This window comes from Hesperophylax consimilis, chromosome 31 (assembly GCF_061612785.1).
Source record: "Hesperophylax consimilis isolate HC1 chromosome 31, BYU_Hcon_1.0, whole genome shotgun sequence".
Taxonomy (NCBI): domain Eukaryota; kingdom Metazoa; phylum Arthropoda; class Insecta; order Trichoptera; family Limnephilidae; genus Hesperophylax; species Hesperophylax consimilis.
Genome location: NC_142866.1, coordinates 9,365,370 through 9,382,689, shown reverse-complemented (window position 1 = coordinate 9,382,689; position 17,320 = coordinate 9,365,370). Strand labels below are relative to the sequence as shown.

Below are 17,320 nucleotides of genomic sequence, written 5' to 3'. Positions count from 1 at the left end.
TCGCATAATATAAGTCAAATAAATATGTATATAAAATGAACTGCCTGGGGCAACTAAGGAAACTTGGGTCAATAATAATATTCAATACGGTGAAACAACAGCTTGATTGGCACTTACCTACTTTCAACCAAAACCTGAAAATAATTGCATTCATTTAAGCTATTGTAATATATTGTATCTATACTATCATATATTTCAATCAATACTAATCTAACCTAGTCTACCTATAAGTTTTGCATATACTTGTATCTCTAACTTTTTATATCCATCTAGAGTTCTGTTAATTGTATATTTTCTGATGTCACTGTTTATAATTTACTGTATATGGTATATTTTATACCGTTGATATTAAAATAAATAATATCCAATAATTAATCACAAAATCAAAATGACATCTTTCTGTTTTTTTTTAAACTTTGTATCTTCACTTACTGACACGTGCGTCAAGCTCAACAAGCTCGCGGTATTTAATTATTTTCTGCGAATTTCTGAATGAGTTGTAGGAAATAGCAAAATGCTAATTTTGAAGTTAGTCGCTCTGAACCTCAAAATTGGAAGTTTGCTCTTTAACTAACTCTAACCATATTTATTTTTAAAACGAAATAATACAACAAAATTATTAACATCCCACTTTATGAAGTACAGGGTTTTCCAATAAGAGGTGTTATTTTAAATAGCCCGTTATTTCGGTAGATGTTACTTTTGAAGCTGTCATTTTTTGGCATTTGACAAGTAAAAACTACGCCATTAATAAAAATGGAACGATACACGCTTCAACAACACATTGAAATTATTAAAATTCACTTGAGTGAATCGAATGCAAATCATCTTGAGTGATGAGGCCCTTTTCCACCTCGGTGGCTTCGTCAACAAGCAAAATTGTCGTATCTGGGGCTCGGAAAACCCAAGAGTTATTGTTGAAAAGCATCTTTATCCTCAACGTGTGACTGTTTTGTGCGGTTTATGGTCCGGCGGAGTCATTGGACCATACTTTTTCGAAAATGAGGCTGGAGCAACAGTTACGGTGAATGGATTGCGCTATCGATAGATGATTAATGATTTATGGCCGGAATTGGGTGGTATTGATCTGGAGAACGTTTACTTTCAACAAGACGACGCTACGTGCCACACAAGCAACGAAACCATTGATCTTTTACGATTGAATATCAAAATAACACCTCTTATTGGAAAATCCTGTACATCTATTTGAATATCACTTTTGTTTTCGTGAATGAATGCAAATCTCGGAAATGGAAATTAACCCACTTCCCGACATCCGATCGAGATGAAACTCGACAGGTAGACTCATTTTGGATGACAACGCATTCTATCAACTTTTGGTGGCAATCACGACTTGCGGACGTATACGCATTTCTCGGTTTTTTAACATTTTTACGCACCGCCGGGCTTTTACATGGATTTTATGAACCGAATATACCTAGTGAGATATCGAACATAATACTTTTTTTAGCTTTACCTATTAGTAAACCGATAAACTAAATATTAAACAATATTAGTCAAACATATAACAGTAACATAAAATAATATAGAAACTAGAACAATACTACATAAGACAAATCACTAAAACTACATTACCAACGTTACTATAATTTGTAGGCCAAAATCGAAGTGCTGGTATAGATGACGCTTAATTCGATAAATAGAGTCAATAAATATATCAATTGTATGCACCCCCAAACTGGTTGCCCAGATCATGCATCCTCTTGGTTTCGTGAGTGTGTCTGATAGTTGGTTGTGTATGTATTGCAGAAGAATGTTACATTTTGTCATGTGTTCATAGCCGGTACATGGAATTTAATAGTGGCAACGATGGCAGGACTGTCAATTAAGTTGTTAATGACTCTGTGTAATAGTATGAAGCAAATAATATCTCTGTAACTTTTCAAAAATATAGAGGCATATTATGAAGCCTGTGACAGACCACCCCACAAACGCGCTATATTTTCGCAGTTTAGTCTATTTCAGGATATCGATCGCCATTCATTCCCATTGGTAGAGTATGGCAAGCGATATGCTGAAATAGCCCAAGTCATGATGCGTATAGCGTAATCTGTCGCCTACCTTAAATTCATTTAATAACACAGGGGTTTCTAATTTTTAGGGTAGGTACCTCGGTGGCTTTTTTATCCTCAGTTTGATAAAGGGATAGGAGCCCTGACTAGATAAGTCTGGTGATTCTATGTAAAAATTATTTATTTATTTATACGCCCATTGGGCTTTTGCATACATAGTTAAAAAAAATAATATTCTGAAGATTGCAAGTTCACAAAAGTAATAGTAAAAATACATATAACCATATCCATTTAACATATTATAACAGCAAGTAAATAGTACAAAAATAAGAATATTCCTACTCCTAAGTTATACAGACTTAAATTAGTTAATAAGAAATGTAAAGTTTATATGTAAATGCTAGGTAGTGGCAGCAGTAACATGATACAATACGACACATAGTGTATGAGGCCTTTGAGTTAGAAAGCTAACGAAATATTTATTTTTGGCAGTATGGTTAACAAATATACTGCGTTTGACTGGTTGTAGTGGCCTGCTCAATCGAGGGCGATTAGTCAGCCATTTTACATAGTTTATATAAAAAAAATATTGTGCAGATTATAAATAAAGAATAGTAAAGCAATAATATAACATTCACCATTAGACATATAAAACCAAGCAAAAAGCAAATCTAAACATGATAGTTTGTAGATATGAGCCTGTTTTATTGTTTTATTTTAAAAGTTCTAATATTTGGGTTTTAAATTTGGAAACCGATTGGAAATGATAGACATCGATTGAACTATATTTGTTTCGAAGTGTATGAAGCCTTTGAATTGGAGAGTTTACGAAGTAATTATTGGCAGATTTGGTAACAAAATATAGAGCATTTAAATGGGTATCACGGGTAGGTATACGCAAATTAATTAAGCTCGTTAAATCGAGGGCGTCCAGGTTGCCATTAGATATATTGAAAATGCAAACTAAGTCACTCACTGAGCGTCTTGTAGTTAAATCGCTTAGGTTTAGTAATTCCATTAGACATGTATAGATAATTAAGTTCTTCGATTGGTATTCCAAGTTTGTAATTAATAAACCTTAGAAATTTATGTTGTACTCTTTCGATTTTTTGCTGATGAGTCTTATAAAATGGAGCCCAGATTGTTGAGTTGTACTCCAAATTACTTCTTACCAACCCAGTATAAAGCAATTTGAATGAATTAATTGTTTTAAATTCTTTTATCGTCCTCAGAATGAACCCCAGGCATTTCATGGCCTTGTTGGTTATTTCATTTATATGAGGAACAAAAGTTAATTTACTCTCACTTATATATTATATGTATTCTGAAAAAATAGTAACGTACAAACCTGGCTGATGTGAAGCATCGAAATAGATTTTTATTTGCCTTTACATATTTGACAATAAAACAATTATTTTATACACAGAAGAAAATAATTTACATAGGGCCTATGTCGTCTTTTGGGATGCTGCGTGTAAGGTCTTTTTTAAGGAAAGGAAGGACGGGAAGTTCTGGGAAGGTAAAATGTGAATACATGTGAATAAGTTGAAGAGGCCAAAGATTCTCCACAAACCAACGTCGCCCGATCTGGAACACCACACAGCTTGTGGGCAGACGCATCTTGAACACACCTTACCCAATTAACCCGGGAACCCCTGCTAAATCACCAAATGTAAAGCTATTTGACGTGTCCTATGACAGGTGTTGGTTACCCAATAAATGTTTTCCGATGTGGCGGTACCCAAACCCGCTTCCCAAATTGAAAAGGAATGTATTACAAATTAAAAATTCATCATAATTTATAATAGATCCCATTGCAAATTTTAATGAGAATATAAGCAAATTAGCGCGAAGATCCGACAACTCACGAGGCTGGCCGAATGAAGCGTAGTTCCGTTCGAGAGCGTCGTCCCGTCTTGCCACGCTTGCGACGCAAGGATCGGTTGGTCATTCAACATCAGTATTTTTTAATATTAGAAAATTTGCTTATTTCCAGTTCACGAATATTCCTTCATTTCATATTCATTCATTTCCACATGAAATGAATATATATATATTTTTTCAGATTGGCTCAATCTGTGAAGATAACCATGGCGTTGGCCGTGTTCATTTCGTATGGGCTGCAGTGCTATGTACCCATAACGGTCATCTGGAAGGATTACATGCTGGGCAGGTTGCTCCATCGCAACGTCGATGCCAAGCATCGGAACTACTGGAACTACGGACTGAGAGTCTGCCTAGTCATCATCACATGTGAGTATTTCAGCTTCTGTTCTTTTAACTTCTTGACGATCGGTAAGATGCATAAGATGAATTTTTTCACGGAAATTCAAATGTAACGTTGTCATCAAATGGCCATTCAGCGCCATTTTTATTTTTTGACAGTTGAAAGGTCTCCGTTAAATGTCGATTCTTTTTTTTACATTAGCAGCTCCATACAGGAAGCCCTAAGAAAAAAATTCCTAAAAGATTATATCACCCTTAAAATGCTATGTAGAGTCTTTTTATAGAAAGGAAGAAGAAGAGTAAGGAGAGGAAGATCTTGAAAGGAAAAAGGTATGAGGGGTGGGTAGGAATCGGGGATTCAAATGTGTCCAGGAGTGGCGGCCTTATGCATCCATCCCTCCCGCTCCGGTGAAAGGCGATGGGTCGAGACAGTCTGGCTGGAAAGGTCAAAAGGTCTTTCTCAATCAGCCTCTCCAAATACGGCCCGCCACACACTAGGTGGGCAAACGCATCAGCCGTCATGACTAATGTAGTCATTTCAAATAAGATCTAATAATATTACACACCTAATAATACACAACTGCTGAGCCTGCATAAATGCCAGTGTGCCCCCATTGTTGCATTCGGAAGCCATCTCTGGTCAAAAAATACTTAAAAAACTCAACCTCTCAATTTAAAAATAAAAACCCTAAAAAATATGCAAGACACTATCAACCGAGTAGTCCTAACCGAAGGCGAGTAGCAGGCGTCCTCGGTACGGGCCAAAAATGTTGATGAATTTCGTCAACATTCGCAGCCTGCACAAAACTTAAACTCCATTTCCACCTCTTACCACAACATCCTAACCATGAATACATTAAATTTTTAGGATTGATTTGGGAAGTATGTTTGTTTGAAAAACTGAGTGGGATTAATGGTGGACTAATCGCGGTAGGCGCTAAAGTATAATTGTACATAAAGGATCTTATAAAAACAACCTAAACTGAGTAAAAGTCTCGCAAAAAATTATTATAAAGGTAATACTTAAAAAAACTGTACTTTTCCAACAAAATTGATTTTTAAATTGTTTCCAGTACCAAATATTGATGATATAATTAAGCAAACTTCCATTATAAAAAATGTGTAAAGAAAAAAATAACACAGAATATCAAGAATTTTACAAACTGATGAGAAATGGAAATTAATTTATTACGCCAATCTTTAAAACAACTCAAATGCAAAACCATTATATTTACCAAGCCATAAAAAACTACAATAATGTCCCTTCCGAATTGCGCTGTATTACAAACCAACAAGAACAAATAAATAAAATCAAACCTTTTTTCCAAAAAAAATTATAGTAAAAAAAATATATATTTATAGTAAAAAAATTAATATAGTAAAAATTTTGTAGTAAAAATATATAGTAAAAAAATATACATATATATTATTATATATAGTTACATTTAAGAATCTAAGTAAGAATTGTGGCTCCCTTATCAGGCACAAGAGCTCCTCTTTTCTGATAAGGTATACATGACCAATTATGAACCTAAATATTATATTTTGCAAAATATGTATGTATTAATGTAACCCATATATGATCTTTATTAAAATAATAAAAAATAAATAAAAAATAAATAAAAACATAGACTCGAAGCTAGCAGTCCACAATCAATGAAGTGTTGATTCTATCCATGATGAATGTCAGTAACGCATGAAACTGGCAGAGGAAGGATGAAAGTAGACTGAATGCTGTAAAAACAAGATCCCGGAGGTGAATGTGTGTTAAAACCATTAATTAGTACGTGAGGGGTATATGTGAGAAGATATATGAATGTTACTGAAGCAAGGAGTGTGTGCCAAGAACGAGATGTTTGGGTTTTCCACCCTTTCTGCCTACGCCGGAAACAGTATGATGGTTATTTATTACCAAAAATGATTCCTTTATCCGTGGTACCAACATTATTTTCGTATTACAGCCCAGGCTTCACCATCGTAGACAAGTACCCATATTCACCCATTTCATTTCATCGAAAAGACCCTCCTCACAGCATCCTTAGGGGTGGCATAGGCCCTGAAGGAAATAAGAAATATTTTCCCGAAGGCTTCCTGTGTGGAGCGAATTTAAAAATTATTTATTCGAAGATGATCACTAGTACCGGCAACGTTGTAAAACAGTATAATTGTTTTTTGAACATTTAATTTTGCAGTTATAATGGGCGCCTCAATACCCCGGCTGGGCGTGTTCATCTCCCTGGTGGGCGCGCTCGCTCTCTCCATGCTCGGGCTCGTGTTCCCCGCCACCATCGAGCTATGCGTGTACTGGTACGAGGATTTCCAGGGCCGCTGCCACTGGCGCATGGCCAAGGACACAGTCATCATCATCTTCGGGTTCCTGGGCCTCGTGTTGGGCACCTACGCCGCCTTAGTCGACCTGTTCACCGAAGAATAAATTTTTGCATTAGGTTACACGACAAAACAGAACTAATAAGGAAAACAACACCTCAACTCACCTAACATAAAACTAAACTATCCTCACCTATTATTTTCACAAGTTCTGTTTTGTCACTGCTATGTTTTATCCGGATACCATTACATCAATATAATATATACATATATTATTTAGATTTACAAATAAAGATACACGGTGTCCGGAAAACCGTAGGTAGTAAGGTATCGGGGAGAATGGTGTATGTATGTAAACCAAAAAAAATCGATTTTGATCTGAAAACTTTTAAAAATATTTTTTCCATTTTAATCGTCAACTAAAGAGTAAAAATACTGATATACGTTTCAGTGAATCTTAAAAGACACAAAAGCTGATATTAACCCGCTTGCGACCGTTTTTTTTTTCAAATTTGACTAAAACTTCCAACTTTGGACTCGATTTACACGAAAAAGAATACTAAAATCAAAGATAGTTAAACACGAAATCGATTTTAAATGTGATGTAGATTTATCAGTTTCCCGAATGCACTACGAGTTTCCTGATACCGTATATATATATTTAAGTTTGGATATTTTCAAACTTTATCATATTATTTGATGACCATCTTTCAACTATCAACGCCATTACGAATCTGTCTTTTGGACGGTCGCTGTTAAAATACTGATTCTTGGCCCGTTTCGCCGTTTTATCAAATTGTCAGCCGTCAAGAATAATGTCATGTTGTTGTCAACATCTAAAACAGACCGAAAACAACAGCAAAAATTCAAAGTAATCGATTTAATGGTCTTAATGCGATGGAATTTAAAATTCGCGTTCCTGGATCATTTCAATAATATGTTGCTTTGATTGGAATTGTGGATAATAAGTTGTGGGTATTACATCACCTTTTTAACGTTATAATTTGTTTAATTTTCTCACATTTTTAACATTTGTGTTTCGAGGCATAGCCACAGTTATGCTTTATTTATAATATTGTTACAGTTACGTAATCATTTAGGAATTTTTAGATTTATATTGTATCCGGAAACTCGAAGTACAAGCTGGAAATTAATGAAACTAAATTGCGCAGAGAACCCAAAAAAATTTTATTTTTGTATCTGATTATTTCGATTTTTTATTTTTTTTTCAGCATTTAGCTTAAACAAAAGCTTTCGAAGAAAAGTCCATGATTCGACGCATTTTAAAAAACCTGCTAAAAAGCTTTTAAAAGATCTTATTAACTTAGGGACCGATTTTAATTTTTTTGTAACATAAAAAATTACAACTTTAGACTCAATAAACTCGAAAACGAAAGCAAAAAATTAAAAAAAAGTAAATACATATATACATACCACGAATCAACTCCAAATGTAACGTAGATTAACTAGTTTCCCGCTTGTATTACGAGTTTCCGGACACCGTGCATATGGTTTATTTTTATAATGTTTTCTTTTTAATATGAATGATAATAAAGTTTAATAGCAAAATGTTAATATGGTTATTTGTCTGCAGAATTCCTGAAATTTACAAGAAAATTATTTTGGCTCCTTTGCTAGACGGCTTCATTTTAATTTTTTAAAGCCTGTCCGGTTGGTAATTGAATGTTATTTAAAATGATATTTGTGAACTCGGCAGCCTCGTTATAGACATGGAAATTTTGCTCAGAATAGAAATATTCAATAAGTTCCTTCTATCTCCTAAAATTTCTACGTTGAAATACAGTTTAGCATATAGTATATGTACAAGACATGTGTGTATATAAACGGTTTCACGTGCGAAAACTGGAAATTTCATTTGTATAATATTATATCTTTGTTTTCCAAGAAATCTATTGCAAAATTAGAAAAAATGCCAGCCAGTTTCGCTTTTCTGATCGACGTCCTTTGAATGACATTTTTTTCAGGTTATGTTGAGATTCCAATATTGGAATATGATTATAAAATTATTTATATTACGATATTTCCAACATGACTGGGCATTTTAAGAACGCGACTAGAGTTTTTCTTAGGACGAGTTGTTTCACAAAACTTGAACAATTCATCAAATTTCAAAGATGATTTTCAAGTTCTGTGAAGATTCTATGCAAGTACTGTTATTATATCATAGCAAACAAAACAGTCAAACACAAACTTGAACAGCCTCTTGAAAATCATCTTTGAAATTTCATGAATTTCAAATTCAGTGAAAAACCTGTCATTAGGGAAATGTTTAGCATACTTACAAAAAATATCCGATTTTCGCTTAAAAAAGTTCGATTTTCAGATCAATATTCGTAAAATCTTTTGTAATCATTTTTTTGGAATCCTACACATGGATAACTTTTCAGTTGGTGACGGTGCCAATATATATATTAGGGATAATAGCGCAAAAAGTAATTGCAGGCCATCGGGATATATTTTAAAAAGGATAAAAAATACGATAACTAACCATTGATTATAATAAACTTCCTACATGTGTGATAATGACTTCTCTTAAATCTGAGGTTAAGGTTTTGAAGTAAATCACTGGTAAAATCTTGAAAAGAATAAAATATATACATTATTACACATGTTACTCTGGGCTTAACATTTTGTAAATCCAGAGTAACAGTTTGTGCACATTACCCCACCAGTACTTCTTTCTGATCTGGTATTCTTTCTGGTCGCTCGCTGGTTCAGTTGGGAGAAATTTCTACAGAACCACCTTTCCACCTCTAAACAAGCCCGATGGTCAGCTGGCTAACTGTGCTGAGTAATTAAGCATAATTGAAAAACCAGTTGAAAATCGATAAAGCCAGAGGGCCCGACGGAATACCTGCCCTGGTCCTTAAACCGTGTTTTGCATAATTAACCCAGGTGCTCTCAAAATTATTTAATTTCTCACTCAAAATTGGAAAGGTACAGATCTCTGGAAAAAGGGCGATCGTCCACACAATCCCTAAGAAGGGGGACCGCTCTAATCCTTCCAACTACCTCCCTATAGCCACACTTCCATACTCACAAAGGTATTGGAATGGGTGGTCAGTAACAAGTTGCTCCCATACCTCGAGAATAACAATATCCTAAGCGATCAGCAAAATGGAAACCGATCATTTGGCAATCTGCTCGGGTATGTAACGCATATTTGGGGGCGGTACTTGGAACGTTTTGGAGAAACTCAAACCGTCGAATCGGATATCTCCAAAACCTTTGATAGACTCTGGACCGGGCGCTTGTTGGAAAGCTACCATCGTATGGGATCCATATGGGAAATATCCATAGTTGGATAGAGCCGACACTCTTTTTGTTGCACACCAACGATCTCGTTGAATGTGCACCAATCATTGCTAAGCTGACGACAGCATCGTTATCGAGGTTATCGAGGTTACGAGGTTACGAGGTTATCCTTTTGACCAGCCCTTTCCACTCTTGATGTCCGTACAGTTCGGAAGATTTGAGACCAAAAGTTGGCCACCACCAAACAAGGTTTGGCCCGCGGTAAAGCCAACCTGGTCAGTTTCAACGTCTCAAAAACTCAAGCGTGTGTGATTTCAGCAAAGAGGGAGATCAACGACTGTCTGGTGCAATTTGATGGAAGCACCCTCCCCAATAAATACTAAATTATTTCAAATGAGACGCAAAATTTTTGCGAATTTTCTTCTTCGTCTATGGAATTATTGTGACACTAATTTAGGCCAGGTTTGCTATTCGGATCGATATCTATAAATACTTTTCTAGGAATCCTCCAACACCTCAAAATATCATATCTAAGCTTCAAACCGAATGTAGTTTACTGCTTCACCTTACTAGTTCCAAACAAACAAGATATGCATGGCGCCACATTCCAACCTCAACATTTTATATAAACCAAATATCCTATATGAAGTTCTCCCCTCTAACGGGGAAACTATTTAGCGAAGTTCTCTTTTCCGGGTTATTTATTTGAAAGTGTTTAGCAGAGATCTGATCCAATCGGTTTCGTAAGTAGGGTAAAACAGAAAGGGGTAGTATTATATTAGCGTACAGAGGGCAGTAATACTATATATTTTCAAATTTAAAAATAAGAGATAATATTGCGCATTGGAGTAAAAGTACGTAGTTTATTACTGATGTTTTATTACTAGATATTTAGTTTATTTTAAATTTGCAAGAAAACTTAGATTTTGTAATTCCCAATATTTCTGGATACACTGCGAGCACCTACAAGTAGGTTAACCGAACTAATTATTGTTTTTTCAAATATGTACCATTTAAATAATGTTTATAAATTATATTTAAATATAGCCATCATGGGACGCCCGTTAGTGAAACACCAAAATTGATTTGTAATAAAGGAAGTGAAAATGAAAGTAAACAAGTATTTATATTTTTGTTAATAAAACAATTTTTTTATTGTTATTCCTCATCAATTAGAATAGATCCATGTCCAATTTTTTGAGAGAATAGAAGCAAATATACCGCACAGAGTTTTGGCGGCTGGGCGAAAAGAGTCTCGAAGCTGGCTGAATGATGCATTATCCAAGAGCTTTATCGAAGAGCGTCATCCCGTCTTGCCAGGCTTGCTCCAAAGTGTTCGGTTTTATCTCCCTGTATGCGCTAATAGCTTTTCACTTGTACATCAATACTGGGTTTTACAGATGTTCTCACTGAACAATACAGTTACAAAAAGTCACTAAAATGCTCCATAATAACACAAATAGAAACAAGTGAAAAAAAATGCATAATTATTTTTACATATTGCGGAACATTATTTTCTTAAATTGCATAAATTATTGACGAAAATATCTTCATCAGCACACTCTAGCTTACCTATGATACAGTCGACGCGTTTTGACACAGAGGGGTGAATAGGCAATATTAAATATGATATGGCGTCTTAGAATTTGTGTTTGGGTTCTTTTACTAAGCATTTTTTTACATTCTTCGCCACCGTAATATATATATATATATTTAAAGGAATATAATATAAACCTATAAATACTATAATAAAACCAAAAATATCTTGCTGTACAACTCTCCGAAATTTTCCGGAGGAATCAATCAGCAAAAGTTTAGTTGTTTTTAATTTTTTGTACGATATTTGACATACTTTGGCTTTGCAAGTCTGTGGTTCAGTTGACATCGTGTCTGGTTCCCACCTGAGTACAGTAAGTTCAATTCCTCGTCTTGTTTTTCGATTATTGTGACTGTAGGTAGAATAATTTCAAATATTGTCAGGTGATTCGTGACCTGAGAATAATTGTCTTTCTTTTTTTGAAAAATACCAATGCTGTCTTCCATCGGATTCTAAAAGTTCCACAAAACTTTATCATCTAGTCAGATATAACAGAGTCTCGACAACTCCGGACGTATGGAGCAAGTGAGAAGGTAATGGGAATGAGGAATGTGGGGAAGTACTTGCTATTCAGATCTGGTCAGCAAATAAGGCTAAAGCCATTTCAAGCAACGTTTCAATTCTGAATAGTGGTTTTCTACCAGGGGATACTAAGAGTATTTTCCTCTTAGGAAAGTGTCGCAAATATACTATATATTAGTTTATGAATAAATTGTGATGTAACATAGGGTAATATTCAAAAGTTTTTTTTTATAAAATATTTTTGCAATTAATGTGTAACTATTATTATTTCACGTGACAGCTGTTTCGCCTGATATATCACTCGGAAATCAATAATAGCAAAGGTAATAAAAAAACAAATCATTGTTTTTCTTACAAATTACAGTGGTTTCATCACAGTTATTTCGGTGTTTTGCCTTTGAATGAAGTTTTTAAAAAACAGTTTTTTTTTAAATTAATTAATAATATCATCGAACATACAAGATAAAAACTTAAAATTAAATGAAGATTTCAACTACACTTGATAAAAATAAATAAAACGCAGGGTTTATAAATTTATTAGTCCCATACTTTATGTGTCAATTTATAAAATAAACATTAATTATATTCTCGTGAGATTCGCACCTCGTAAATGAACTTGCCATGTAACCTTCATTGGGTGGGGCCACATCATGGGTATGAGGGGAATAGAGTGAAAAGCCTGTAAAGTCCGAATACATTGAACCTTTCCCTTATTTCACTACTAAAAGACTTATCAAAGAATATTATCTGACTTTGTTTCTAATTTGTATAGTAAAGTAAATAAGTAAATTATACTAATATGTTTACACATCGACCATGCGTCGATACGGAGATAACAGTCGGGTGGGCCGTCAAAGCTTTTTCCGAAAATGGTGGATACAAAGATCTCATGAAATCTTGAGAAGAACAAGACCTATTAGAGACAGGCAAAATAACGGAAACCGTTTCGGTTTCTTTAAGTAAACGGTTACTCGAAACTGTTTTAAAAAAAACGGGCGTTTATTTTATTGCAGTTTTCTAATCAGATTTATTTTTTAAAATATTAATTATTTAATAAAAACGGTCGGGTGATATTTTTTATCAACACTTAACGACGGAGTTTTGGAGAAAACGTTTCGCGCAAAACCATTTTGTAGCAATGGTCAGCGGTGGAGTTTCGCCTTGGAATCATTTTGCATTGCTTTGCATGGCTCTGTTACACTTTTTTAAACGATTACCCAAAATCCGTAACCGTTCAGAACCTAAACTTTATGAAAAAAATATTTCACCATATTTTAGTTAACATTAGTGCCTACCTATGTCTTTTTGAGTAGGTCTGAAAAAATTGTATATTAAAGTTATGATCTTATGAGTTTTGATAGCAGCCGAAAATTAGAGATAAAGAGCACATTAGTGAAAATATGTGAAAAACCTATTGTTTGGCACAATTGCTCAATGATCAATGAAAATACCCTACACTCGAGTCATCAATCCGCCGAGACATTATTTAGAAAATATGTGAAAAACTTATTGCTTGGCACACTCGAGCAATGAGTAAAGAAAATAACCTACAATCGAGTCATCGATCCGCTAAAACGTGATTTATAAAATATGTGAAATCCTATTATTTTTCACACTCGAGCAATGAGTAAAGAAAATACTCTACACTCGAGTCCGATATCTCGAATCGGCTAAAACATTATTTAAAAAATCTCTACATCTTTTGTCCCATTATCTGGTTTCGAGTCTTATTTGTGATCGTTATCTTTTTTAATATTATTTATTTACACAATATATTTATTTTCAGACCGAGTTTGTTTACATAACAATATTATTATTTTTTTCTTGTAGATTTCATTTAAATGAATTATATTTAATCAATTAATCTAACTACCTAATGGTCACAAATACCTAATAAAACATATTAATCACAGTTGTCGGTGCATTGTGTGATGTGAAATATTCCTATTTATTCCTGCGTAATGCTTAAAATTATTCAAGATCGAAATTAGAATTTTGAACTGGTAAGTGTTAAATCATATCAGAAAAGCGTTAAGGCATTATTATGTTAATCAACTTTTTTATTACTTGTATTTGTTTAGTTTAAATGTTGGACATGTGAACTAATAGAGTGGATAATGTCAGATTTTTTTTCTTTTTTTGTTTACTACCATTCGAAGAGTAAATTACTTATCTTGAATTAAAATAATTTAATTATCCTACAATTATAATATCATGTAATTTAGTACGGGTCGGTGCTATAATGTATCTATATTAATTATTACAGATATGAATTTGATAATTTTGATGAATCTCTGTTGTTAGATTCTTAAGTGTAAGTTAGCATTATGAAAAATGTAAAAATTAACAGTGTAATTTATTTTATACAGTTATAAAATAAAGTATGTGAGAAAAATTAACGTAGGTATCAATGTACCTAAATATAGAAAGGTCGGCTAGTATGTAATCGCCAAGAATTCATATAGTACTAACAATATCAGTACAAATAAAATAAATAAAGAATAGTAGTGTTAAATCTAAATTCGACTGTTGCGAACTTTTGCAACTCATAAACTTACGAATACCTACAATAACAACACGACAAAATAAACTATTCCACTGCAACACACATAAGCGAAATTACATTGCGAACTCCCCAATACAATTTTTTCACACTGTGGCAAACCAATACTTAGGTGATGTCGATATATTTAATATTAACTTTGCGAATTTTGTGGATCACGTAAAATACTTTTTTCAACAATATTCCTAAATGGAAGTTGTATTTTTGTAAACCAGTTAAATCGCTGTATTTTTTAATTTATGTTCTTGTACTTTTTAATTTTGTTTCTTGCAAATATTATTTTTTAATGATTTTTATTATTTCTCTCTCATGTTTCAAAATTGTCTGTCATCGAAATTGTACCACCTACATGTAAAAAGCGTTAAATAAATAAATAAAATAAAAGAAAGAAAGAATAGCAGTGATATCGGTATTAATAGAGATAATTTCTTGAAGAATCAACCTAGGGATGTTAGCGAGGGAGAAAGGCAGGTTCGAGAGACGCGACGGAAGCGGCAGGCAGCGGAAACCGCGCGGGAAACTTTTCAGAGCCCTTCTGGAATTGGTCGATACATTTTCCTCGGAACCCCATTGGCCGCAGCAGTTGTAGTTCACACGCCTTCATTCCGCAGGCAAACCTATCCATCTACGGTCTACACTGCTGTTTTTATAATATAGCTCTGTATTTTAGAATTGGGGTTTTAAGGCTGTTTTTAGCGAGCTGCGATAGAACTAAGAAATACACTCTAGAATTCTGGAATTCATAATTTACGTCTTTATTGGTAAACGCCGATAATGAACAAGATAAAAACACATAATTTTAATGTATAAATACAATCAATTAACAATTTATTGGGGTTTTCAGGTTTTATGTTTAGCGGACGGCGGGTGGAGCAAATAAATACGCTTTTATAATTCAAAATCTACTTCATTATTAACAAAGATTATCACAGAACCGTGAAAAGTCACGGGGTAGTTTGAATTCTTCACACATCAGTTCCAATTATGAAAATGACTGTTAAAAATTTTGTTTGTTAAAAAATTTTATTTTGTAGGTAGGTACTTTATCGCTTGTCTGAATTCTTAAAAACAAACAGTTACAATTTAGAAAATTACAACTTTTTTCAAAGCAAATCCGAGTTCTAGAGTTCATTGAACCAGAGTTACGCAGGTCAGACACACAACTGAAATTTTTATTTTTGATGATAAGATTGATTTCTTTTTTGGTTTCTTGATTTATAAACAATCAAACTGATATGTCTATAAGGAGTAATATGAGTATTGATGATTTATTACAATCCTGTTGAAAAAATGATAGCAGTCCATTTCCTAATAAACTATTAGTTCTTTCATAATATATCGGAACACGTGTTCATGCGTTTATCTTGTTATTATATAATGACGAAACGCGAAATATTTTGAACGTTTATGAACACGTGTTACGAAATCTGTCAATTCATTCGTTAAAGGCCTTCAGTCCAGTTTTTAACAGGAATACGAATAATTTGATGAGATTTTTAATAAATTGGAAGTATTTTATATCAGAAAATTTTCTCCGTGTAGGTTTGTGTATCTGCAGACGAAATGTACAAATAAGTTTCAATGTTATTAAACACTCTTGAGAGGGTTACAGTTAAGCTTGTCCATCTGGCTGGTTCCCACTGTTCCCAGATTTTAAACAAGCAAACCCATCCGTCTAGGTTTGTGTCACCATAAATATATTTCTATTTTACAAATGGATATTGAAGGGTATATTGTATGTAGCGATTTGCAGGCTGTATTGAATAAAACATGTAGATACATTTTTACGAACAAATTTATTTTGCATAAGTACATTGAGATAAATTCTTACACTATGAATAATATTGCGGTTTCAAATAGGTATGTAATACAATCAATTTGTACAGTAAGAAATAATTAATTTATAAATAAATAAGAAAATATTAATTATTTTATTACTTAATAATAAAGTTTAACACGTTTGCCCCGTGCTGACTAGAAACATTGCAAGTGAGATCAATAAGTTAGATAAGATATAGATATTACAATAATTATCTGTTCGACTTTATTAAAATTATATATATCTATACACTTACAGGTTCGCATAGGTTCTGACGTAGGTGAATATATTACGCGAAACCTGTATTACTTTCACCAAGGTCAGATTGATGTGAAAAATATTGTTTGACTCGTATAGATTATATTAACAAGTTTTAAAAGTACGCCAGAATACAGCCTTTTTGCTTTACATTTTAAAACAAGCGATGTTTGTTGTTTTTGTAATAGAACTATAATAACAACTAAAAGTGTTTTGTTTAGTCTGCTGAAAATTAAAATCTAGCAATTATACAAATTGATTAAATGGGATGATTTTCGAAAACATTTGGTTCTAATTTAGTATATTTTTGTGTTTTCAGTTCAAAGTTTCTTGTTATTTTTTTTATCCCATACGCTTCTAGCTTTCACCGTGTTGGCAAATTTCAAAAGTATATGGAAGATAAAAGTCAAATTCAAATTTTTGTTGTTTGTTTTTGGGGTGTTATGCCGTGTTGCGCTAACTCCTTCTTTAGGCCAATTTGAATATATTATTTAGAAATCTTTAACAAGAATTATGAACAATCTGAAAACTTTCAAAAACTAATTTATAGTAACGATGATTGTTGTTATTTGTTTTTGGGGTGTTATGCCGTGTTGCGCTAACTCCTTCTTTAGCCTAAAGAAGGAGTTAGCGCAACACGGCATAACACCCCAAAAACAAATAACAACAATCATCGTTACTATAAATTAGTTTTTGAA

General features: G+C 33.5%; 1 protein-coding gene across 1 annotated transcript in view; it reads left to right on the top strand.

Annotated features, from left to right (window-relative positions):
- The window catches only part of LOC149409421 (proton-coupled amino acid transporter-like protein acs), a 30,555-nt gene extending 15,130 nt beyond the window's left edge, over nt 1–15,425 (top strand). Inside the window, exons 7-10 of the mRNA XM_089649794.1 lie at nt 4,099–4,286; nt 6,452–6,677; nt 14,092–14,101; nt 15,390–15,425. Coding sequence (XP_089505920.1) covers nt 4,099–4,286; nt 6,452–6,677; nt 14,092–14,101; nt 15,390–15,425 — 460 coding nt within the window. The remainder of the gene's footprint in view (nt 1–4,098; nt 4,287–6,451; nt 6,678–14,091; nt 14,102–15,389) is intronic.
- The last annotated feature ends 1,895 nt before the right edge of the window (nt 15,426–17,320 follow it).